The sequence below is a fragment of the Psittacula echo genome, assembly GCF_963264785.1.
Source record: "Psittacula echo genome assembly, chromosome: 1".
NCBI classification, from domain to species: Eukaryota; Metazoa; Chordata; class Aves; order Psittaciformes; family Psittacidae; genus Psittacula; species Psittacula echo.
The window spans coordinates 122,493,463-122,520,072 of record NC_137735.1 but is presented as its reverse complement, the minus strand read 5'-3'; the positions used below and the strand labels follow the sequence as shown (position 1 = coordinate 122,520,072).

Below are 26,610 nucleotides of genomic sequence, written 5' to 3'. Positions count from 1 at the left end.
GGATTTCTACTGGCAGTTATGTGCTGTAGTTACCTACTAGAAATGTACTAAGTCCTCTAGTAAGTAGGAATGGTGTGTGTCAGGAAGATTTAGTGAGAGTTAGGGGATTTATAGGCTCTACTTTTACATTGAGGAAGTAGGATTTTGTATTTTCTATGAGCAGTTTTAGACTTGCTGTTGCAGTTCCTGGTGTGCACCTGGTTTTGATGAGCAAATACAACAGAAATTAACATCAACTGAGTCTGTTTATTCCTCATGGACACCCTAGCAAGACCTATCAGAGGGTTCTGCAGCTGTGCATGGTACCTGCGCTTGAAAGATGTTACCAGGCGTATTTTAAACACTGACAAAGGGGCGTCTCACTAGAGATGTGTACCATGGAAAACAGCTGAAGCCTCTCGAAGAGAGTGCAAGGGTTTACACTGATTTCAATGAATTTCGACCCAGTAATGACTAGTGAAACTTCAAAACCCCTGGCTTTTTCTCTTTACACCAAAAGGGTTTTAACTGACTAATGAACAACAGGCACAGCCACAGCTTGGTGAAGTTACAGGATGCCTTCTGCTGATCTTGGGAAACTTTATATGGGGCCTGGGAAGAGGCAGGGCCAGAGCGAAGCCACAAACTTCTAGTGCACCATTGGCTGCTGCTGTGTCTGCATGAATTATAAATACATGTTAGTTTTTCTCTTCTTATGTTTTAGATCTTCTGACATGATTTTGATTTGAAGCTGTGATTCGAACACTAAGTATCACTGGGACTACAGAGTTTCTTTATGGATCAAGCAATTGTTCTCCTGCTTTTATTGAAATACTTCTTCAAGGTAACAAAAATACTCCTTTTTCTGAGGATGGATAGATATTCTAATTGAATGTCAAAAATTCAATGGTTTGTGATTTGGGCTGCTGCTTTCTCATTCTAGCAGTCACAGGGAGCTCTCAGTTATTGTTACTGAGAATTCTCTGTCTTATTTAAATTGTTGGAAGCTCTTTTTAGATCCTGAATCTGCTTTATTGCCTGCTGCTTCTGGTTTAATGTTGTTCCCTGGAAGATGTAAGAAATCCCAGCATCTTTAAGTCCTAAGCTAGCTTGTATTGCTGTATCACTTTTTGGACACTGCAGACATGCATGGTGATGGTGACAGTTCGGAGTCATTCTGGGACTCAGGCCTGTACTCTGGCTATACCTTTAGCAAGTGTACTTCTCATCCAAAACTGCCATTTGTGTGTTAGCCCTTTGTGTTTAATTTGACTGTTAGTTGAAAGAACTGCCTAACATAGGAACTGCATGTGTCTTTCTGCTTAATTTTTCCATATCTATCTATGTTTTTGTATGTGTAATCTTTATTTTAAAGGTGGCTTAATGTGCTTTGTAGCAAAAGTGACTTAAAAGCTCTTGTCAGTTACTTGTACAAATACTATTCCCTTTGTTTAGAGAAGAGAGCCATGGATTTTGTAGTGATGAAATGCTGCTGTGGTACCCAGCCTCCTGGTATACTCCTCAAGAATATCCAGATAGTGTCTGGTTGTGCTAGCCAATTTTGAGCTTGAGAACAAGTGCATTTTGTGGAAGCCACCATGGAGCAGTCTGTGATCTGCCTTAGTTAGGGGAGTTTCCTGACAGTTGCAGAGTAGTAGAGAGAGCCTTTCTCTTTAGGATGATGGAATGGGGTGAAGTAAAAACTTCAGTGAGTTCCGTATCATTCCTCCAGCAGTGGCAAAAAGCAGATCCTTAAGGAGGACTGTAAAAATAGCATAAGATGTGAATTACCTGTACTGTGTTAGTTTCTCACCATTTCTAGCATAAGGACTTCTTGAGATGGATGTAGTAGCAGTGCATTTTGTAAGCTTATGTAGTTCTGTGAACTGGTCTGGCCTTTTCCGAAGGCTGGTGAAACTTTTAATGGGCTCATTTTAAGCTTTGTCAGATAAACTATTTATTTTGTGGAAAACTGACTCTTTTTTTTTGCTTTGAATTTGGAGCATACCGGCTACGTTTCATCCTTCTCAGTTCTTGTACTTGAAGAGAAAATGGAAAACTCAATCTCTACTCACTTCTGGCTACTAAAGATTTTATAGACCTCTTGTATTTCTCCTTTCTCTTCTTCAGCCTGAGAAGCCTGCTTGAGTCATATGTTGAGAAGTGATCGATAGCAGAAGTCAGTAAGTGGTTGTTGTTAGGTCCCCTGGCTCCTTGTGTAGCTAGCCTGCAGATAGATTTGAACCCTAGCTCTTTGTAGTCAGTTATTTACTTATTGATTTATTTAAAATAGCTGCAGTCTTTGGATAAGGTACTGACAAGGTGCTGGCAGCAAAAAGGAACATTATAAATCCCTCTCTAAGTATAGTGAATTTTCTGTATACACTTGCAGATTTAGTTCTTGGTTTTACTTCTCGAAATATATATTTATGTACAGTAAAATGGCATATAATAATGATGATGGTGGAAGTGGTTAATTCAATTACTGCAAATACACTTTTTAATTCTCTTTAAAAGCAAATTTTCCTATCCTTTAGACTGTTTCTTGGAGAACACAAACCAGCTATATACCCGTCAGCTAAAAGCCTGCTAGTTTTCCTGGAAAAGTACTCCTTAAGCACTTTTGTGTATGACATCAACATTTGTCTGGTATGTCAGTTCAGGGACTTCCAAGAGGTTGTATGTACCCTATTGTAAATGGATATAGAGGTTAAAGGCTTTATAAACTTTATAAAGTTTATACTTTTTAAAGTATAATCTAAACTTTAAACATTAAGGTCTTGGCAAATTTTTTAGTTACGTTAGTTTGGTATTAGTTAAAGGAAGTTACCTGAAACCAAACAGAACTCCAGAGTGGTTTTGTGTTTTATGGTGTTTTGTTTGTTTGGGGTTGTTTGTAGGGTTTTGGTGTGTGGTAGATTGCTTTACAGGACAACACCAAGTAATATAATGATAAAAGTCCTAATTTTTATTTTAGTCTACTAGTGTCCTTATTTGACTTCTGGGTTGTTTTTTTGAGCTACATTTTGATTTCATTGCTGAATGATGGTATTTATATGTTGTCTGATTTCATACAGGAGATCAAACTAGAACTTAAAGAACTGCAGTCTTTTAAGAAATGTTACATAATAGGGATTGGCATTACATGCCCCAATTTTCCTGAATTTTAGAGCTGATTCAAGTTTATATCCTGTTAGATAAAAGCAGCCTGTTCCTATTCCAAATGAAATTCAAACCCAGAAGGACCTTGCTTCTCTAAAGAGCTAAGCCAAAAGCCTTCAAAGGCAGGTAGTTATTTAAGAGGTACTGTCAAAAATATGTCAAAACTACATAAGACTTGTATCTACAATGAACTGGCATCTGTAAGAAGGTGAAACGCTGAACAAACCTTGTACTGCCATGTCTAAATTGGATTGGTAGGGAGGTGTTCAATAAATTATTTCTTTACCTCTTGAATGCTGCCATTTCTGGGAAGCTGTGAAAGTGATGCCACTAGAGTCCTTACCATGTAATGTGAGAACAGGACTGAGACCTCCAGCTTCTGACTGACTGCTGTGATTGCAATACATACATTGCAAGTGAAATCTCTGACCTCTTGTCTAAAATGACAACAGACTTCTGTTTTCCTAGCAGGGCGTGTTTCGGTAAACTGACATGGTTTGTCTACTTCTGGAGAGAGAGAAAAGTAGAATAGAACCTGTATCTGCAGCATTTGTAAGGAATTATGAAGCCTGTGTGTCACACAGTAGGGCTGGTGATGCTGGTTCATACAGGAACTGTTGCTAGCTGACAAGTTCTAGGTAAAAGCAGTTATCTAATTGTTTAGTTAGAGGTACATTTTCTGTATTGTCTACTACACTCATTCATGTATGTTTCTTTTACAGGGTTCAGAGAGTCTAGACTGTGGCCAAATGAAAAGGCCTGCTAGAACAGTTTTTATGCAATGGACTGAATTGCCAAGAGAAGAGGATCCAGATTATTATATTGTAACATACCAGCGAACAGATGGTTTCAGTCAAAAAGTAAATTTTGTTAATCTAAGGGATAAGTAGTTCCATATGTATCTAAGCAGTAGATATCAGTAGTTAATAGCATTGTGTTTGTTTATAAAAATATAATGTAAAATAGCAAATAAAGAGAAGGTTTGGAAAAATGACACTGAATTCTGTAATTTATGTCATTTATATGCACTCTTGCAGAGTCCTGTTGAAGCCATTGGGACTGAAAAGACTTGAGTCTGGTTGAATGGTTGATAGGCATATGTTCAAAGTAAAGAATATGCCAAGTTCTTTGAGGTACTGTTGTTTGAAGGAGGAGTCTGACTTCTCCAGGAGAGGCACAGACACTAACCCCAGATCTCTGTGGGAGGTCGTTATTCTTATTTTGAGCCCAGGATATTCTGGACCTTAAAAGAAAATATGGGTGTTTTAATATGAAGGTGTTTATTAGTAGTTTGATTTCTAAAAGGTTTTGGTTTAAATGGTTTGGGTATTTTGCAGTTTAACTGCAGCCTTAAGTTTGACATGCTGCAATATAAGCTACCCTTCTAAAAATTTCATGCGTTATTTATGAATTGCATTTTTATTACTTTGACTATATCCAGAAATTCTTTTAACTTGCAGAATATAAGAAACATTTCTAAAGTTGAACAGAAACCTGTCAGTGCTACAATTCTGCTTGAGGAAAATAAGAAGTATGATATTACAATAGAATCCCTAAAAAATGGCCGAATCTTAAGTGTAAAATCATTTAAGACACGTAAGTAGAGTAGCACAAAAAATATTTTGGTATTATAGTTAGTCTAATATTGAAGATGAAAGAAGTAGGAATTGAAATCCTGCCCTTACTCATGTATTTAGGAACTTCGCATCAATGTATGTTTTCAACAATGAGGAGTAAAGGAATCATTTTATATAACTCATTTGGTTAGTGTAACAATTCTGCAGTATGGGACTGTTGTAAAAGTTCAAGAGATTTTTAAATGTTACAGGCTTTGCTATACTACAGCAATTCTAACAGAAGAGATTTATGAAAGAGGACCATGGAGAAAGTCACTTAAAGCCTGGCAATTTTATGCCAATATAGGGTTGTGATTGCTTGCCTTATATAAATTAAACATATTAAATGTTTTTGTTTCTACTTTGTGACAGTCCCTCTTTAAAAAAAGATTAATGAGTAGCTAGAGGATCTTAGTACTGAGTAACTGCAGCAGCCTTTTAGTGTAAGAGTTTGTGGGTCTAGCCACTGGACCTAAAAAACCCATCACTTAATAGCTGTAAATCTGTTCAGAACCACAAGTCTCACTGATTACTAGAATGAGAGTGCTTTCTAACTTGTGTTAATTGCTTTAAAATAGTTTATAGCATTACCTTTGTACACATTACATGCCCATACTAACTTTGGAATACAGACGAAGAGCTGAATACAAACAACATCATTGAGAAAAATACGTAGCAGGCTGAAAATATTGCAGCAGCCATTCACATGAAAGCGTGTTTCATGTCAATGAAAACATGCTGAAAGCATGTTCAGCAAGCTACAGGAAATAATTCTTGGTTATGCAATTATTGTGTTAAGCGCTTGATGTGTATTATTTAACTGGTATTCTAGCAAAGTGGGTACTTTCTCAGTTAAACACTCCTTAAACTGTGCACTTTTATTTCTGGTTGCTTCAGACATAAGTTTACATACCATGGTAGTAAAGAAGAGCATGGCTTTCTTAATGGCTTAGTAAGATGTTTTTTGTTTTGATGCAACCTTTCTTTCCCTACTGTGTGTAGCCCTCATCACTTCTTAAAGGAAAAAAACTAAATATTGATGCAGTAGTACTTTGAGGTAATTATCCCCTTGTGGTAAAGACAGTATTTTTCTTTTTTCTTTGCCTACTAGGTGGAATGTCAGAAAATGACATCAAAACTTTTGTGACAGCAACTACAGTGTCTTTTAACTGGAGCACGGTGACCGAGGGATTTTCAGTTTCAGTTTCACTGAATGATACTTCTCAGATTATAAAAAGCCACAGCGGATTCTTTGTGTGGAGTAATTTGACACCTGCCACCTTGTATACGTTTAAGTTTATTTTTGAACAATTACATCTTGAATTTGTAAACGTGTCTCAGTCGCTGGATGTTCAAGTTGAAACAGGTATATATTAGAGTTTTTTGTTGTCGCACTCAGGATTTTAAAGGAGTGTTGATTTGTAATTACTGGATTTTGGGCATTTGCAGTTGTGAATTAATTAAATGCTGTCATCATCAAAATGTCTCTATAATTATAAAAAAAATCTTAAACTGTACCTCTGCCCTGAATGGCACAGAGTGTTGTTTCAATCCTGTCCTTGTTCACCTGTAGGCACGTGTTCAAAAGGGTGGGTGGCATTCCAAAGCAGCTGCTATCAAATGAGTAAGGAGAGCAAGATGTGGAAGGTGGCACAACAAATCTGTGAAACGTCTTCACGAGGGGCACATCTTCTTGATATAGGGAGTAAAGAAGAACATGGTTTTATTTTGTCTTATCTCCAGACAATTAGTCAAATAATCATGTTATGGATGGGTCTTAATGACCTAAAGGTCAGTATATTTTATCTTCTTTGTTATCGTGTGTGTGGAAGCAGGAGAATTTTGATACATAGAACCCAAATCTTTGGAATAAAAATTGCTACATAGTAAACTGGTTATTTGTTTGTATAGCTTTTAGTAGTTAGAAAAGAAATCATTTTTTCTTCCTGTTACAAATACTTAAAATACTTAGCCTGTCATAGCTGGGTAAAAAAGGACATTTTACACATAAACTCTTTTATTTTTTTGTGAGTATTTCACAGGGATGTTGTTTTGCCTGTAGGTGGTGCTGCATTACCACATTTTAAATCTTCCTTCAGTATGTTACTATGTCTATCAAAGCCTGGGGTTGGCTTAGTTTTGATGCAGGTCTCAGGTGTTGAGTGTTGAGCTTAGCAAGGTCTGTCCAGATTGAGTGCTGGATAGGCAACAGAAGAAAGGATTAAAGCAAGATATTTCCTGTAAGAAGTTTCTTTTCCTCATATTTGGGGTACAAGGACTCTTAATGCCAGCTCTGCTGTTACTTAATGGCTCAGTGTGGTGGGGTGTGTGATTGGAGAACAGCTATAGAGGTAAATAAAAGTATTGGGAAAGCTCCCAGAAAGATGGAGACACTCTGCCAAAAATGTGGGAACTGGTCTTTCTGTGATTTGGCTTAGTGGAAACTTCTTTTGTGGTAAGTGTCAGAAGGCTGGGAGAAAGCCACTGGGTTTTGGTTTGGAAACACTCTGAAATTTAATACTTTTTTGGTCAAATTAATTAAAAATGCTGTGAAAAACAGTAAGAACATAGTAAATGTTATTGGAAAGGGCAGGAGAGTAAGTGGTAAACATGTCATAGACAGAAAATTTCTTTTTTGCAGAATCTGTTAATTAGCTTAATGGGGCTACACAAGTCAGAATGGGATAACTCGGCAAAATGAGGAAACATAAACTTGTCTAGGTTTATGGTTAGAGAAGCACTCTAACCTTTCTGCTTAGTTAAGTACCTGAAATACTTGCCTTTACGTGTTACTGTTTTATGCACAAGATTTTAGAGTTGCTGTAAGTTTTTACACTGTCCTGATATTAATTGTAACCATTTGGGGATTTTAGAATTAAGGCAGTATTTGTAAGGTGCTGCCAGAAATAGGTGTCCCATGAGAACACAATATTTTTGCATGTTGGAAAGAGTGCTAGAAAGGCTGGGTTTTCTTTTTAAATTCTGGTTACACAGAAAAGAGTTAATCGTCTGTTTGGAATTTAGTCCACTGTTCAATCATTACATGCGTTTTTATGCTTGTGGGAGTGCAGTCAGTCAAATGAACTGGATGAGTACCTTGTTTAAAGAGTAGCAAGGGATAATAATATACTTTGATTTTCAAGAGCTTATTTCTGAAATAGTTGTACTTAATTAGTATGTTCGAGTACTGTCTGAACATGTTACAATCTTTGTTAAGTGTCACTGCTTTCATTTGCTCTCATGTTACAAGAATTCCAAACTTGTACCAAATTTTACTTACCGCAGGAGTTCAAAGATCTTGGGACACACTGTGGAAATCGCAGGACTTGTTTAAAATCTAGCAAAGATAGCAAAGGTTCAAGTACTTTTTCTTTCGTATTTGAACCATTAGGGAGTTACATTTCTGTTTCCAGGTTTTCCTCTCCCACTACCTATGGGACTTGAAATACTCTATGAAAACAAGTTCGGACTGTAACCTACTCAGAAGATTTCAGAAGCCTTGGGAAAACTGCCAAATACCGTGGTACAGATGAAAATTAGCAGCACTGTGAGCAGGACTAGTTCTGTAGCAATTGCGTTCTCACAGTTTCTCTTGAACCCTATTTTGATCTGCATTTGCATTCAAACCCTTCCTGATGAAAGTGAGCATTCTTGTGAAAGACAGCAGGGACCCCAGAGATGTAGGTCAGTGCACTGGCTAAGAATGAACAGAGCATTTTGGTGATACCCTCTTGTCTGTCCTGACACTCTCTGCAGTTCTTCAGAGCCATAAAAGAGAAAAAGTAGCTGAAGACTGTTTACCAGGGTTTCTCTTACAAGTCCTGCTACAGAGGTTTATATCATAGTAGTATCTTGTGGTTTTCCATGCCTGTAGTTAGCTGGTGCCCAGGAAGACCAGTATAAGAAAAAGATATGCATTGATCTGCATAGTACTTTAGAAACAGCAGGCTAGACACACAAGTCCTCCTGAAAGACAAGTTGAATTATTTCATATTGTTGAAAATCTTTTTTACCTTCTTGAGAAAAAGAAAGACATCACAGTATTTTATTTGATTTTTTTCTTTCCTTTTTCAATTCAACAAGCTTAATCTCAACAAACAAATTTTTTTTGTTGTTTTATCAGAGAAATGGAAAAAAATCTTTTTTTAATCTCCTTTTGCTTTTGGAATATCTTTAACAAAATGGAAAAGTAATGGAAGCCTTGAAATTGTAGTGATACCTTGCTTTTTCTCAATTATAAATTATTTTCTCAATTATAAATTATTTTCTCAATTCTCAAGCATTTACTTAGATTGTAGGGCCACAGACTTGTTATAGCTGGAAGCGCTTATGCTAGTATGCATCCTGAAAGTGCTCTGATGCCATGAACAAAATATGTTGGGTTTTTTATTAATCCCCTGTAGATGCTTGTATATGTTAGTGTAGTGCAAACATGTCTCCCACTAGAGGGGCCTGCACTGAAATGCTGGAAATATTTGTAGACCTCTGCTGAACAAACGGGAAATACCTCAGAGGTCAGAATCATGGAGTCAGGTATGAGTGAGTGTCCTAACCGCTGCACTACCAACAAGTAGGAGAGGGTGGTAAAGATAGCATTTCCTCATCTGACTGTGAATCTAGCCTGTATTTTTGTCAGCTAGACAAACTGTTTTTGCTTTCAGACTGAATTTCTTAATAGTTTTGACTTGATGAATTACTTTTATGTGAATAACATTTTTAGAAAATTATCCATCCATGATGATTAGATTATTTGATTAATAGTGATTTTTAAAAGATTGCTTGTAATGATCAGACAGTCTGCGTTAGCCTTATGTGGCTTATATTACAACCTTGTAATCTTTTGTGATAGAAGGACTAGAATTTTACACTGAAATATTTACTTTAATCAAAGCATTCCTATATAATTAATTTGTATAAACTATATGAATTTTGGATTTAGGACATACGCTTGCAATGAGGAAAGCCTTAGTTCATCAATATAATGTGAAAATACATGGGGTTTATATTTCATTTCGATTTAGGAAGAAGGTCAGCTTGTGTGGACGGATGGATCTCCTTATCTTCTAAAGGCTGATGTCTCAAACTTGTCAATGATACCAGAAAATGAAACTGACTGCTATGCCCTTCAGAGAGATCCCACTGGTCCAAGCTATTTTGTCACAGGATTTTTCTGCTACATACCACTACCATATATTTGTGAATATGAATGTAACTAATTTTTTTTCTAATCCTTTGCATTTATTTTTGAAAACCTTCCCCCAATTATCACAGAATAGTTAGGGTTGGAAAGAACCTTAAGATCATCTAGTTCTAACCCCCCTGCCATGGGCAGGGACACCTCGCACTAAACCATGCCACCCAAGACTCCATCCATCCTGGCCTTGAACACTGCCAGGGATGGAGCATTTGCAACTTCCTTGGGCAACCCATTCCAGTGCCTCACCACCCTTACAGTAAAGGATTTCTTCCTTGTATCTAACCTAAACTTCCCCTGTGTAAGTTTGAACCCGTTACCCCTTGTCGTACTGCTGTGATGCCTAATGAAGAGTCCCTCCCCAGCATACTTATAGCCCCTCTTCTGATACTGGAAGGCTGCTATGAGGTCTCCATGCAGCCTTCTCCAGGCTGAAGAGCCCCAACTTTCTCAGCCTATCTTCATACGGCAGGTGTTCCAGCCCCCTGATCATCCCTGTGGCCCTCCTCTGGACTTGCTCCAACAACTCCATATCCTTATGTTGAGGACACTAGAACTGAAATATGTTTGTCTTTGAAGATAAAAACGTTTTCATGATTTTCAATGTTGATTGATTTTTGGTTTGGTTTTTTTTGTTTGTTTGGTTGGTTTGTTTAGTTGTTTTTTTTTTTTTTGTGTATGTGTGTGTGTGTTCTTTTTCAGTACCTCTGATACCAGAAAACTTCACATTTAGTGTGCATGATGTCACGACAACTGAAGCTGTATTTATGTGGAGTAATACGGACATGTGGCTTAAGTCAGACTTTGCACTTGTAATGAAGTACTGTTTTGATCAGAGTAAACCATGCATTATGAACTTGCCTGTGAATACAACTCAAACAAAAATTGTGCAGTTGTCTCCTGGTCTTCACTATAGTTTTTTATTAGCAGCAAGGAACCCAAAAGGGGCACAGACTATTCTAAGTCCAATTCTGAAGGTAGAAACAAGTAAGTTACAAAAATAAATAGCAGTAATAACCAGATAATCATACACTTCTTCTATTTTTCCTTTAATTACACTGTTTCTTATGTTGAAATTTTGTCTGAAAATATAAATAAATCTGAACAGGAATTCTGAATCCAGGATTTTTCGCAGAGTGGATTCCAACACTGTTGTTTTGCTTTTGTGCTAATATGATTTATTGGGATTGATGAGGAAAAACGCAGGAGTTTTCGGTGGCTGCAAGCAGAAAGCTAGCTACACCTTCTGTGAAGTATATTTTCAAAGATCATTCTCGCCATAATTTTACTCACAGAATTCCTATTGATGTCCAAAGGCAAAGCTGGATGTCAGAGTAGCAGTAAGGTATTTTTGACCATGCTGATGAAATGCAGAAACATACTTTCTAATCTAAAGTAAAAGATTTTGTCGGAATTCGCAGAGGTATCCCTGATAAATGCAGTTAAGACAAACTATACAGTTTAAAAATGCGTTGTGTTTTGACCTGCAGCATGATATAGTGTGGCATAAGAAAACTTCATGAAGTGATTAACTTGTGTTCTAGTAAAGTTTAGCTGAATGAAGCCAAGCGAAACCTGCCAGGTGGTAGAGATGAAAAATGTCCTCAAAGGGAAAAAAAATACTTCATGGTCACAAATTTATGTGCAAATTCTTTTCATGTTCTGTTTCTGTCCTAACATTTTTACCAGTTCTGGCAAGGCAGTCCAAACATGAGAGAGGTTCATTGTCTTAAAGTCAGAACAAAATGAGTTTTTTTTTTGTTGTTTGTTTTTTTTTTGTTTTTGTTTGTTTGTTTTTGTTTTTTGTTGTTTTTTTTTTTTTTCTGTTAGAGGAAAGAAGCTGTTCCTTTTCTGCTTCAGATACATTTTATACATTCACATCATCTTCTTCTGGGCTGCTTTAGTGCACTTGAAAGACCTCTTATTTCCTGTGCCTGCCTCACTGCTCCCTAATCCAATGGTTTGTTTTCTGTACATAAGACCTTGTAATGCAGTTTGGCCTTTATAGTGAAGGAAGGATATTCTTGCTTTCTCTTGTGAGAAGCAAATATGTGTTTTACTTCAGAAAGCAGCTTTTCAGCTGTAACATTGCTATTTACAGAAACATGATTGTCTAGGCAAGGAAAATCAGAACGATTTACTGATTATTAGACTAGTGACTGAATTGTTGGAAGAAGTATCTAGGAGATGTGAAGAAGTGTTTTAATATGAACACTTAAACTTTCTGAAATTTGTAAGATATTGCCACTTAATTCATTAAGACCAGGATTTAACCAACTTGAGTAATTCATATAATTTGTCTTAGATGATGTTTCTGATCTGACTGAAATATGAAACAGGACCTCGGGGGGGAGACAGAGTTCTACATATGAAGAGCTAGGTGATTCAGAAAGATCTCAGCTAGAAAGTGTGAGTCTCCCCCTGGGTACCAATATTAGATACACTGTCAAAGTTGCTTTCATTTGCTTTAATGCTATATAGCATGTATGTAAGTGCATACTGTACAATTTTAATACAGCTTTTCAGGCTATATTAAAAAGAAAAAAGTTACTGGTAAAAGGCATCGGAAGCTATTATGCCATTTCTATTCCTGATCTTCTTCAATAGGACCATTGCACTCCCAGAAGTTGGAGGTTACATATGTTTCATCTGCAGAAATTCATTTAAATTGGAAGCCTCCACAGCATTCATCCAGTGCTTCTTTTCATTACTACCTCATCAACATTTTGGATACTGAAACCAACATCTGGGAAGAGTTACCAGTTGAAAAAAGCAAGACTTCAATAGTAATAGGAAATGTAAAGCCTTATCATCAGTATCAGGTATATTTACAGAATGTGGCAAAGAAAGGAGCTCTAAGCTGCCACGAGAAGCCTATATTAATCACAACAGGTGATGTATCTATTTTCTGGTTGTTTTATTACACTAGGCAGAGTTTAGTTTTAAAATTCAAGATACAGAGATATTTTTAAGGACATGTACAGATTGTGGTTTGTTGGGATGTAGTAGTGGAAAGTCGAGGCAATTCTTTTCTGTATTATATATTTACTGATTTTAACTTTCAGAACCCTCCAAAAGAGTGAGTGTACCTATCCCTTTATTTATTTATTCATGTACTTACTGCACATGAGTATGTGCTAAAGAAGTGGCATCCTATTGGTTAAATACAGACTTATGGTTTGTATATTTAATTTTCGCAAAGTAGAAACATTAACATGATGTCTCAAATTATGTAGGTGAAGACAGATTAATTTTTATCTAATCATAGATACTGCGACTCACACTGTATATTCTTTTTTCTTACTCTTTATATGTCCAGTGGAACAAAATATGCTTGTAAAATAAGTCCCTATTTGTCATGAAAAAACAGAAAGCAGAATCTGCCTGTTACAGGCAGTTGTGTAAAAACTATTATAAGGAACAATTAAATGAATTAGTAGTTTTAAAATAATGAAAATGTTAGAAGGTAACCCAAAAAGCATCATTGGAAAGTAATTGTTAATAAGTTTGATCTATGGTTTTATACTGACATCTTTTTCTTTGATGAAGCTGTCAGTCCACCTACAGATGTTTATATTCACCCAGAGGATGTACAAGAAGAGAGTCTAATCATTCACTGGAAGCTGCCACAGGAGGGTCAGGAGTCCTACATTCAGATGAAACCCAATACAGGCATAGGTGAAACTAAGAAGTTTCTATTAAACAATAAAGAAGAATTGAAGGTTGATCTCCTAATTCCTGGAATGACTTATGAAATAGCAGTTGCAAGTGTAACTAATGGAAATATGAGTGAACCGAAGACCATTCAATGCACTTTAAGTAAGACATCATTTAATGGTGGAAACTATTGACTATAATACAGACAACATCAGTTTCATTATCATTGCTATAACCTAACATATTTGGTAGACCAAGTCAATTTGCTAAATAGTGAAGGATGAGAACTAGAATGTGAAATAGGCTTTTCAAATCCTGATTGTTAATAGCACTGTAGATGCTGTTAACTTTCGAAGACGGTGCAGCTTTGGAAAACACATTGGTAGTACTGAAAACTGCAATGAGGACCACAGCTGTGAATCCTGTTCGCACTGACAGAAGAAATTTGGTGAATCACTGATTTTCATTGAAATAGGAAAATATTGGAATTGTCAAAACAAATTATTTATTTATGGAGATGCATTAGTTGCTCTGTGAACTGTGAGAAATTACCCTGCTGTTGGTAACAGGGTGCTGGGAAAGGACTTTAAGAGTTAGAAGTACTGGTAGTTGAAAGATAGAAGCTTTACATTGTTCTTGAAGGGTCTTTCCTGTTAGTCTTTGTTTACCAAGGTGTTGAAATACTTTTGGCACAATATACAGTTTTTGGTATATGTAAAGGAATGAGCAGGATTCACTTATACATGTGGTATTCAAAGGCTGCAGCTATCAGGTTATAGATATATGAAATGCTCTGTTGTAATTTTTCCTAAATGATTTACAGTATTTTGGAGGGTAGCGAGCTTAGTCTTTTCCAGTTTTTTTTTATGCAGGAGTAGATTTAAGACCTCATTCAAAGACACAGAAGACAGAAAATTCTAGATGGGATTTTTCACATCTGTCAGAGCCAGCTGTAAGGGAAGAAAATAAACACATCACTGTTGCATCTATCAAACGTATCATTCTCCATGCTCATGTCTCTGTCCACGTACACATTTTGGTATATTTTTTTCAGCTATCCCTTACCTTCTTGGAGTGTGTGTGGTTGAAACGTTAATTCATTGATTGATACCTTTGGAAGCCTAACTTGCTTTGATTCGTAAATCATTTTTCAAAAGCCTCAGGATTCTAGTAATAAACACCTAAAAAGATCAGGTTGTTTATTGTTTCTGAGCAATGATGTTTTATTATGGTAATTATTAATTTGCACTGAGCAAGCATATTTCTCAGGGCAGATGCTTCAGATTTATTATGTGGTTTTCATTGAATTTATTTGCAACTGATTTAACAGGTGACATTTTTCCTTTCTTCTTTTAGAGCCCAAGCCTGTTCAAATTGTAGTTCCTTACATGCTTTATAGCAATGCTGTAGTATTATTTGTTCGCATGCCTGATAATGGAGTATTTGATGGCGTATATGTTAGAAGTAAAGGAGGACCTAATGCAACATTCATTTTAAAAAGTGATGGTAAAATAACAATTGAAAACCTTACATCAGGGGCAGAATACGATTTCCGTGTCTCCACAAAGAGTGGAAAAATGCTGAGCTCCTTTTACCATGTATCTGGTGTAAAAACATGTGAGTATTTAAAATTTACTCCTATAAAATTGCACCATATAAAAATTTTGTTTATAAACTCTTTTAACTTTATTTTTATTTCAGTGCAGTAGAAGAGATAGGCTATTTAAAAATCACCTTGGTATACCCGTGTAAACAATTAATAATTATACTGCTAACACTAGCTGGTTTTTAAACAAGAATATAACAATATCGATAAATTCTAAACTTTCTAAATTGTGTTTTTTATATCAAGTCTATAAAATGTTTAGCAAGTGTTTCAGGAACTTAGGCTGTATTAAATTTTCCTTTTGGGAAACAAGACACATTTGACTATTTTAGGTAAGAAGATGAGTATCAATTGAGTTAGTACTGTGTCTTGAAATTAATAAGTTTATTCTTTAAGCAAATAATGAAAGCATTGAGATTCTCATTTTTCAAGCTAATAAATTCAGTAAAAGACATTTTAAACAATATTATGGGAAGGGGACACCTTCTAGCAAGGCCTTTAAGAAAGGAGTTTTAATAAAGACTTAAAAACTGTTTAAAACAGTTACCTGCTAAAATTCTATGTTTGCACTTTTCTACTTTTTATTATAAATATACTTCCAGAAGTTTTTCTTTTCCTGTTTTATCATATCCTTTGAAATTCTTTTATGCTCTATTTCTTTCAGAGTAGAAAAGTTATAGAAAGAAAAATTAAGATAGGATAAAAAGAAACAAGGAATAAAGAAGAGGAGAATGAGGACAAGACAGAAAAAAATCTTCCCCAGACAATGAAAACCTTGAAAGCTGATTTTTCTTAACATAGTTTTAGTAAAAACTTGCGTTTTGATTGCTCTTATGAAAGCATTTCCTAAATTTAGCATAAAACTGCCTTAGAAAACCTAATTTTAGTCTGTCTCTTCTGTCTTATATCATACAAGACTATACTAAATAGGGATAAAGTGTATTTGTGTTGTGTGGTATACTCAATTTTGCAGAGCTGTTTGACAAACTTTAGGTACATTCTGAGTGCTGTGGTGATGATATTGGAGCAATTAACTTCATTCTGGAGGGCTTTCCCACCTACAAGTTCCAGCTGTATCCTCAGGGAGAAATGCATGTTCAGCCCCATGTAATTTTAAGATAAACAAGCAAGCAGTTTTCTTTAAATAGTGGCTATATTATTTCTCTGTTCTTTCTCATTGTTTTTCTACTTTGGAATATATTTGCATGCCTCAGATCTTAGTTTGCCCTCTGTTTGCTTCTACTACTGATTGTTTTCACTTTTATGTCTCTATGGGAGATATAAAAAGTGTTGAATGAAATCTTGGATTGAACAGTAAGGTGTTTTGTGTTCTTCTGTAGGCCTGGCAGCTCCACTCAATGTACGAGAAGGTAACGTTACAGACACTTCAATACAGATTGCCTGGGACAGAGCTGATGGAGATTTTCAGCAGTATGAAGTTACATGTACAAATTGTGCAAGTGCTCTCAGGGTATGTTTCTTAAAAGACCACTTATGTATAGGCAATGCGGTTATTTTTCAAAGTCTTCTATTAAGAAATCAGAGGTTAAATTAAAAGCTGTATTTCCCATTAAAATAGGGGGAGGTATCATTTACATAAGATAAGCAAACTTTGCAAGCTATTCTGTGAAAGTTATATTTGGTTTTCTAGGTCCAGAAGGTCAGGCAAGAAACAGCAACGTTTTCCAACCTGACTCCTGGCAAGCTGTACAACTTCACAATTCGAACAGAAAAGGAAGGTTTCAGAGACAGTATTTTTGTGACGAAGGAAATACAGACAGGTGAGACCAGGATGTTGTCAAATTCAGCATTTCTTGAAGAATTGTCTGTTTATGAGGTTTATGCATTACAGGGCAGCAAACAGTTTGGCTCTGGATCTCATGGGTAACAGGAATCTATACACATTGCTACAGTGGTATCAGTCTGTGGTTCCTTGAGATAAGCAGAGACATGACATAATCTTTGTGGAGTTTTCATTGCATTCTGATGATACATGACCTGTCATAAAGTAATATTTTTAAAATATATTTTTAAATTATACTTTTAAAGTACTGCATTTTTTTAATTGACACAGAACCGAGCGCAGTTAAATATCTGAACTATAGCAGAGACTCTGAATCAATAACTGTTACCTGGCCACCAGCCCAGAATGCATTTGATGGATATGTTCTTTCAATAAGCAGTAAGGTCTTCAATGAGGAGAAGATGTTATCTTCTAGTGTAAGGTATGAGGATTACATTTAAAAAATAACTGACATGAACTCAAAACAGATGTTTCAAGGTATTTAAAATAAGTAGCCTAAAGCGTTACTTATATGTGATATGTATTTGATGTTTTAGTTGATACACATTACTATACTATTACTGTATTTTAAGAATTGCATTTTTTAACAAATTACAAATCTCATGTGATGTGTTTGTGCAAACGAACAAAATACTGCACTGGAGTGGGCACCAGTAGACCTGTATGTAATTAGTTTAATCTTTTAAGACTTTCTGGTACTCGAACTTCATGTGAAGCTTAGTGTGATGCCTATTTAAGATTTGATTATACTGAAATAGTTTTTGACTGACAGCACATGCACATGTACAGACACATCATGTGTAAATAATATCCATGGTACTATAAAGAATTAACATATGAACACACACATGCATTTTTAAAATCCTAAGGAACACAATCTCTTTTTTTAATCTTTGTAGAATGTACAAATTTGGGAGTCTTCTGCCTGGCACTGATTTCTTAATCAGTATTGTGACAACCAATGGATTAAAAAGAAGTTACCCAACCATCTTCAAGATTAGTACCTGTATGTTCACAATATATTAATAACTTTTCATGATTTGAGATAATTAGGGTTGTTACATTTTAAGGTATTGTCTAAAAACAGCTATTCCTTATTAAATCAATGCATCTTAACAATGTCTGGATTAATGAAGATATGTCTTTTCAATCTAAACATCCTTGAAAGTTACTTTTAAAACAGAAACAAGTTTCCTCTGTAGTTAATGGGATTCTGCCAGTAACTGAATCAGCAGTAATATTAGGATGGTACAGCTTTTCCATAAAAATATACAAACACTGATTTTATTTCTGATTCTATTGCTAATATGTAGAAGTGAATTTTATTTATTTTATATTCTTCTTAATACAAAATGAAATCTATTTCTACACTGAACAATAAAATAATGAGTTACAGGAGTGTCTTCCTTAGATGTCAAGTTCCTTAAAATTAGTCTAGATTATTTTGTTGTTAAATTTTGTATTGACTCCTATTTTTACCTCAGATCCAGATCCACCATCAGATTTGCAGGTGTTTGGTCAAGAAGAAAACACAGTCTATTTTTCTTGGAAACTACCAAGAGGAGGATTTGATATGTTTCAGGTGAGGTAAGAATGGGAAGAAACCAGTGCAATCCTTTATTTATTTATTTTGGTAATTTCTCAATGAAATTATCGTCATGTATGTACTGCAAATCCAGCAATAAATGTGTGTCTTTATAACCAACCAAGTATGGGAGGGAAATATTGCTATAGGAGGAGACACTTTCTTTGACAATGACTTGAACGACATAATTGTCCCTAACTGGGGAGACATGAATTTGACTGATGGACCTTTTGGTAGGTAAGGAATTGGCTGGATGGTTGCACTCAAAGTCTTGTGGTCAATGGTTTGATGTCCAAGTAGAGACCAGAGAGGAGTAGTGTTCACAGAATCACAGAATCCCAAGGGTTGGAAGGGACCTCAAAAGATCATCTAGTCCAACCCCCCGGCAAGAGCAGGGTAACCTAGAGTACATCACACAAGAACTTGTCCAGCCGGGCCTTGAATATCTCCAATGTAGGAGACTCCACAACCCCCCTGGGCAACCTGTTCCAGTGCTCTATCACTCTCACAGTAAAGAAGTTTTTCCTGATGTTCACATGGAACCTCTTATGCTCCAGTTTACATCCATTACCCCTTGTCCTATCACTGGACATCACTGAGAAAAGCCTAGCTCCATCATCCTGACACCCTTTACATATTTGTAAACATTGATGAGGTCACCCCTCAGTCTCCTCTTCTCCAAGCTAAAGAGACCCAGCTCCCTCAGCCTCTCCTCATAAGGGAGATGTTCCACTCCCTTAATCATCTTTGTGGCTCTGCGCTGGACTCTTTCAAGCGATTTCCTGTCCTTCTTGAACTGAGGGGCCCAGAACCGACACAGTATTCCAGATGCGGCCTCACCAAGGCAGAGTAGAGGGGAAGGAGGACCTCTCTTGTTCCTCAGGGTTCAGTATAGGGACTGGCACAATTTAACATTGTCAGTGACATGGACAGTGGGATTGAGTGAGCCCTTGGCAAGATCGCTGATGACACCAAGCTGTGTGGTGCAGTCATCACATTGGAGGGAAGGGATGCCATCCAGAGGGACCTTGACAGGCTTGAGAGGTGGGTCAGTGACAGGCTCATGAAGTTTGACAAGACCAAGTGCAGGGTCCTGCACCTTGGTCGGGGATATCCCAAGGACAGCTACAGGCTGGGTGGAGAATGGACTGAGAGCAGCCCTGAGGAGAAAGACTTGGGTTTGCTGATTGACAAGAAGCTCAACATGAGCCGGCAGCGTGCACTCACAGCCTGGAAAGCCAGCCGTGTCCTGGTCTGCATGAAGAGTGACGAGCAGGTTGAGGGAGGTGATCCTGCCCCTCTACTCTGCTTGCATGAGACCCCCACTTGCAGTACTGTGTTCAGCTCTGGGGCCCCAAACACGAGAAGGACATGGATCTGCTTGAGCAAGTCCGGAGGAGGACTAGAGTGTTTCTCCTGTGAAGACAGGCTGAGAGACTTGGACTTGTCTGGAGAAGGCTCCAGGAAGACCTTAGAGCAGCCTTCCAGTACCTTAAGGGGGCTTACGAAGCTGGAGCAGGGCTTTGCATGAATTAGACAATTTTATAGGTTTTATTTTTCTTGTTTTGATGTGAAATCCAATTTTTAAGGATATCTTTTCTTAAAGTAATGCTCTTTATTGTTCAAATGTTTTTGCTATTTCTACATGTCCTCTACAAACTTTTTGAGTAGTGTATCATGTGTTAAAGTTGCATTTCAGTATTTTTCATACCATAACACTTTTGGTTGCTCTTATAATTTCCTTTTAATTTGCTTGATAATTTTAAAGTATTTTTTCTTATTAAATGTAATTAAATTAAATGGACATTTAATTTTTACTTTTACAAAGAGGCTGAGTGTTAATATTTCACAGCTGGAATTACAGAGTGGCTCTTCAGCACTTGTAGTTTGAACCATATCCTTTGCAAAACTTAGCACAGAATCTAGAGTTATTTGTGTTCTCCCAGTTCTCTGGTCAGAAACAATCTAGTGTGACATCTGTATATTTTGTCTGTGGATTACTGACATTCAACCAGTCTCCCTTTTTTTATCCTCTCTTTTACCGTTTGTCTTGTATTATCCTTTGTATTTTGCAGTCATTGTATGAACACAGTCATGGGGTCAGTAAGACTTGTGACAGTAAACTTTTCCTTAAACATGTCATTTGAATCAATAAAGGTTTCAAGATACAGTCTTGTACGGTTAACTTACTTGACCAGGATATTCTTCAGTTTGTGGCACTACCATGAGACAAAGTACTTTGCTTTAAAGATCTTACACAATTTATACCCCAATATTACAGTACCCAATTGTTTTCCTTCCCCTTCCCCATGACTTCGGTTATATCCTTACTTGAAATCAGAGTATTCTTGGTTTAGTTTCTTGACATTTCTTCTTTCTTCGTTAGTGTAGAGTTGCGTTGATTTGAATGAATAAGAGTATCCAGTTAACTTACAACAGCACATTTAGCTGATGTAGCCTGGAGTATTTTTATAAGTTTTAAAATTCAATTATCTCATTCATGTTTTGAACCAGTTCAGATATACTTTTGTATGTGGTCAGGTTATTTTAACCATCCTGTGGAAAATAATTGTCATCTGTAATATTGATCTTCATGGCACAGTATTATTGTTCAGCATCTCACAGAGCGAGCAGCCACATTAGACAGTGCTTTGTCTGAATAAACGAACTTATCTTTAAATCTTTAATGAGAAAGGCTTCCGCAGACTGGTTGCTTAGTAAGGTGCACCTGCATAAAAGGGATCATTTTACTAATCATTTAAAATTAATTATCCTAGCTCACCAACTTTCTATGCAATATATTGTAATTTGTAGAGCAAAGAGTGCACAAAAGGTGCTTTCCTAACTTGTATGTACTAGATTTAAATCTTTAATCCCTTGCTTTGCTTCTAGCATTTTGATTTGCTGTAATTCTAATAAGGTGATGACAATCTCCAAGACTTAGTTTGTATTAACAGGTACTGTGCTGGTGAAATACGGGGGGAATTGGATCATTCCTCCCCAAATGAATAGCAGCTGACCCAGACTGCTTTCAGGTCATCACTGCCATGCATAGAATATCCATCTGTTGGAGGAAATAGAGTGGCAGGGCAGGACACACTGATGTAGGCAACTGCAAACCTTCTTGATCTCTTAGTACTAACTGCATGCCTGAGAAACCTATGTGTGCATGTTGGAGATGCTTGTCTAGAGCCCTCCTCTGCAAGACAGACACAATGTGCATGTTCCTTTTCACCAGTGCAGATATAAAACTGCCTGCAGTAGCAGTTTTCTATGTCCACAGAAATGACTGTCACAGGAAAAGGAATTCTCACAGCCTCTAGGGGTTAAATGCCCAAATTGTAATTACTTATCTCCAGAACTTTTATACTCTGTAGTGGCTCTAAACATAGTAAGTTTTCAAGGTATACCAGAGAGCATGGCTGAGTGGCTGATTCCTTTCCAGTTTTTTCTTTAAAATGTGGAAAATTTTGTATATGTTTTTACATAAACAAGTATTTGGAATCTCTGAACATTACTGTTATGAAGTGATACAGTCTGATAAATTATTTTTCTTCCATAGCTTTCGTATTGTTTGATGAATAATGAAAAGCTGCTTACCAGACCCATTCATGACAGCAGAGCTGCAGTGAAAAACCTGACCCCTGGGACAGAATACCTGTTTCAGTTAAGGACAGTTAGAGGCTTGGATTCCTCTCTGGCTGTGGAGAAAAAAGTCATCACAAGTAAGGAAATACCTTATAACTTATCTTTTGTTTTCTTTTTAAAAAAAAACCCAGTAAATGTTCAGAGATATTTAAATCATTGTATGTAAGTGACTCAAAAGATTCACAAAGTTCAAAATTGCACTAGCTTTTGGGTGCAGGTTCTGCTTCTTCTTGTGAATGTTGTTCAAACAGGAGCCTTGCATGTAACTTACTGGGTTGAAGTTGAGGAGATCAGATGGTTGCAGGTACCTGTTTAAAAGAGGAGGTGGACTCGCAAAATTCTTCCAGCTCTGGCAGAACAAGATCTTGCCAAAAGAGCATCTTATACTTTAAGAATTACCTTGCATTTTGTTTACAGTTGTTTCTGCATCTCTTAAATTCTTGCAAGCCTATGGTCTAAGACTGGAGGATTGCTCCTGTGCAAGGCTGCAGAATGCTTAAAAGAGTAGGAGGAACTGTGCTTCAGATAGCTTAACAAGGTCCAGAAAATTAATCCATATCTTGCACTCATTTTCTGTCCCTGAGCAAACATGGATTTTCCAATGCTTTTGTCATACAACATAAAAAGAGGAGAGTTTGTTTATGGCAGAGGTTTAAAGGCATAGATCTATACTGGATTCTGGACTGCCAAAGCATATAAAAAGCAGCTAAGTGTAATCCGAAAAGAAATCAACCACCAAATTTATACAGATGCATGTCATAGACCTCTCCCTTCTTGATGTATTTGATGTGGTTTGTTTAGACTGTATCTCCTTAACCTGTTAATAGCCAAGGAGTCTCTTCACTTAGTTGTTCAAAGATGGGTGAGTCTGAAAAAACACAGAACTATTCCTGCAGATTCTTGCTAATGAAAAGTGCAGTAGAATAACCATCATCATGATCCTGAAGGTACTTTTTAGTCTCAAGCAAATATTTCAAGAGTACTGTGGATAAGTCAAGTATACGACTAGATTATGGATAGTTCATAATGCTAATGGCAAACCTTGAGGATTTTTTTGCTGAACAATCCAGCCATTAATGGGATTATGCTGATTAGTAGTTTTCAGAGATCTTTGAGAAAGACAAATCAATGATCTGAACGATTAATTCTTCAGGAGGAATGAAAACATGTTTCCATTCCTCACAACAGATGTGCTGCACAGATTAATGGAGGTGCTATTTGTAAATAATTATGTGTGATTTTAGGAATATTTTAAAAAGGAAAAAAAGGATAGCCGAGACTATATGACTTACTGTATCCCTTAGTGAACAGATGGACAGGTTTCTAAAATTATATGGCCTGTGATGTGTTTCAGAAAACTTTTAACTCTCTATTTAAAAAAATCTGTTTACAAAGTGTTCCATTCTCATTCTGATTCACCAGTGAGAAATGTTACTGTTCTTACAGAAGATCTGATAAGTCTGGAATTTTCTTCTATAAATCCTGTAGGGAACACAGGAGGTACATCCCAGGTTTTACCCTGTGCAGCATAATGGTTCTGTTTGCTATATATTCATTCAAACATCTAAAATTTGTATGAACATTTCATGATGTTGTGAACTCTAAAATCATTAAAATAATAATAAAAAAGGTACTTTTCTTATATTTTAAGGACTATGCATTATTTTTTTCTTTGTTAACCTGAAAAATTTTTACTGTAGAACCAGCTGGGATATGCGGTCTAACATTAAAAATGGTAAATACTTCCTCTGCAACTTTAATATGGAATCCAACCAAGACTAACTTCACGTCTTACAAAGCATCTTTATCAAACAACACCTTTATAAAAAAGTTCAGGATTCCAGGAGCGCTGACTGACTTCAGTGTTACAGACCTGACTGCTGGAGGCGTTTATAATTTCACACTGCAAAGACTAAGAGGAAATCTTGAAGGAGCTTCTGCTTCCATTGAGATTGTAACAGGTCTGTATGGCTTCTTGCTTTCTCTCCTTGCTGGTGAATGGTAGCTGTCAATAACAACTCACATTTAGCTTTGTGCATCTCACTTTGTAGAATAACACTGGAATTTCAAGAGATCTTGCATGTAATAGTTTGCAGTGGTTGTGGACATTATTTATATCCTATTCAACCTGCATCTAATGATACACTACCAGAAACATAATTTCTTTAGCTGTGCTGCATTTCTTTTGTCAATTTTTAGTATTTTCATTATTTTTAAAGTCTTGTCCTGTGGAGTTATGCATGAGCTATTTTATCTGATTCTAGTAGGATTTTTTGCAGTGAGTGAAGTTAGACATTTACAATGTTTGTGGAGTTAAGGCTTTATATTGTAAATTGCTCCATTCAAGACCTGTTTCTTATTAGATTTGTAATTAAAACATAATGGGGTAAAAAAATGAGTCTCAACATGTGTTTGCAGTTTACTGTAATGTAATAATGTAAAATACAGGTTTAATTTAAAGGGCAGAAATATGCATCAAAACTACATCAACCGACTTCACTTACTACTTTCTTCTGTTACTTTTTATAGGATTTTTTGTAACAATGAAATGTAGTGGTAAATCTGAAATGTGATGAACAGCAACACTGGCTGGGCTTGCTCTGGGACATAAGCATGGGGACAGCTCTTAGCTATGTGTGTTTTCCATATTCAAAAGCAGACAGATGCACCTAGCTCTGGATTGCACAGGTGGATAAATTGTGCAGTATTATAGGTCAATAATGTTTGAATGACATATTGAAGAAGCTACAATCTGGTTCATTATTAGACTTAGAGTGGATGATACAGACTTAAAGGTGCATTTAATGGCAGAAGAAGAAAGCAAGACTGTGACAGGAGTAGGTGGAAACTTGGCTTTAATAAGGGGAACAAAAAAATCCAAATTTGGAGGACTTAATAGACTTCATGGAATTACTGGGATTCTAAATACATGAAGAGTATAAAAGGGTTAACAACCCTGTGGCTAGCACTGGAGCAAGCACCAGCTATATCTTAAATTTCAACTGTAGCACTAGCTGTGACAGTAGTGGTGCTAACTTTAAAGTTGAGTACTGAATAAACACCAGGACTATGCAGAGTCTTTGTTAACTGAACACTGGGCAAACATACTTGAGCTAGCTCTTTGCAAATGCGGTTGTCTGCACAGCATAGCTAGGAGATTATCAATCAAGTCTCAGAGGTAGTATAGCAGCTGTAGTATAATACATGGCTCTATCCAGGCTAATTAGCAATTATCCTTCATGAAGCAAGTAAACTGTTCTTGGACAATTTTATATTCAGTTGTAACTACTAATTTATTTGTGAAGGGGTTTATTGAAGTCAATGTCTTTTATTCCACAATTCTTTTTCAGAACCTGCAGAGCCAGTAGGACTTAGATTCTTCAATGTTTCATCATACTCTTTTTCACTGTATTGGAGACTACCATATGGACATGTAGACAGATTTCACGTGGCTCTTATTCCTGATCATGGTTCTGTTGTTATCCTAGATCTTGGAGTTAGGGAATATCAAGTAGGTGCATTTATTACAGGACTTGCATGGCCAGCTTTTCCTTATGCACTGTGCTGATAAGAAATTCAAGTTTGCTTCCTTAGCTATTTAATGCAAATATTAATATGAAAGTATTAATGAAAAATTGGTGAGAACAAATTTCAGCATCCAGAGTTTGTTACCTAACAGCAGGTAGTGAATTTGCCTTCTTAAGCATGTGCTAGAAGGATACAGCCTGTCATCCAAGGGTTCATGAATAATTTAACAAAGGAAGGGCAGAGCTACTGAGTAATACAGACTCATTAATTGTGTACTTGCCAGGACGATCTGTGCTTAAATCATTAATGCAGGCAATGTTTCACTGCTAAGCCATCAGAAAGAAAAAGGAGCACTTTTTGGTTCTGCTGTCTGGAAAATATAATAATATTAACAGAAATAATGGCATTTCTGGTTGTTTTGGTTTTGTTTTTTACTGGATCTACAAAGATACAGGTATTTTATATAAATGGTTGCTAAAAGTTGTTATGTTTATTTCAAAATATGGGATAGCTTGAAAGTCATAAACTTCTAAGTTTTTCAGGCTGCTTTAGTGTTTATTCTTTCAAAAAGGAATTTTATAATGCTGCTTATTTACTTTTATAACAATAAAGATACAGAAAAACATCTATATATATGCAGATAGGTAATTCAGTGATAAAACTAAGGGGTTTTTTGTTCTTGAATATTATACAAATCTTGTGGAGGGTAGTTAAATAAGATGACAAAATAATGTAGCTAACAGATGTAAACTTATTTTTACTCTTGCAAATGCTTTTGTATATCTAAAAGCTCATTAACATCAGTTTCAGTAGCGGAGTGCTTAAACTTCT

General features: G+C 36.3%; 1 protein-coding gene across 1 annotated transcript in view; it reads left to right on the top strand.

The window, feature by feature from the left end:
• Positions 1 to 775: 775 nt before the first annotated feature.
• Positions 776 to 26,610, top strand: part of PTPRQ (protein tyrosine phosphatase receptor type Q) — a gene marked incomplete at both ends in the record, with an annotated part of 126,992 nt that continues 101,157 nt past the window's right edge. Inside the window, 18 exons of the mRNA XM_080612896.1 lie at positions 776 to 823; positions 3,864 to 4,001; positions 4,602 to 4,737; positions 5,869 to 6,123; positions 6,331 to 6,548; positions 9,779 to 9,965; positions 10,654 to 10,938; positions 12,559 to 12,843; positions 13,501 to 13,770; positions 14,965 to 15,225; positions 16,555 to 16,685; positions 16,866 to 16,995; positions 17,289 to 17,439; positions 17,918 to 18,024; positions 18,503 to 18,600; positions 22,166 to 22,328; positions 23,952 to 24,212; positions 25,602 to 25,762. Coding sequence (XP_080469022.1) covers positions 776 to 823; positions 3,864 to 4,001; positions 4,602 to 4,737; positions 5,869 to 6,123; positions 6,331 to 6,548; positions 9,779 to 9,965; positions 10,654 to 10,938; positions 12,559 to 12,843; positions 13,501 to 13,770; positions 14,965 to 15,225; positions 16,555 to 16,685; positions 16,866 to 16,995; positions 17,289 to 17,439; positions 17,918 to 18,024; positions 18,503 to 18,600; positions 22,166 to 22,328; positions 23,952 to 24,212; positions 25,602 to 25,762 — 3,285 coding nt within the window. The remainder of the gene's footprint in view (positions 824 to 3,863; positions 4,002 to 4,601; positions 4,738 to 5,868; positions 6,124 to 6,330; positions 6,549 to 9,778; positions 9,966 to 10,653; positions 10,939 to 12,558; positions 12,844 to 13,500; positions 13,771 to 14,964; positions 15,226 to 16,554; positions 16,686 to 16,865; positions 16,996 to 17,288; positions 17,440 to 17,917; positions 18,025 to 18,502; positions 18,601 to 22,165; positions 22,329 to 23,951; positions 24,213 to 25,601; positions 25,763 to 26,610) is intronic.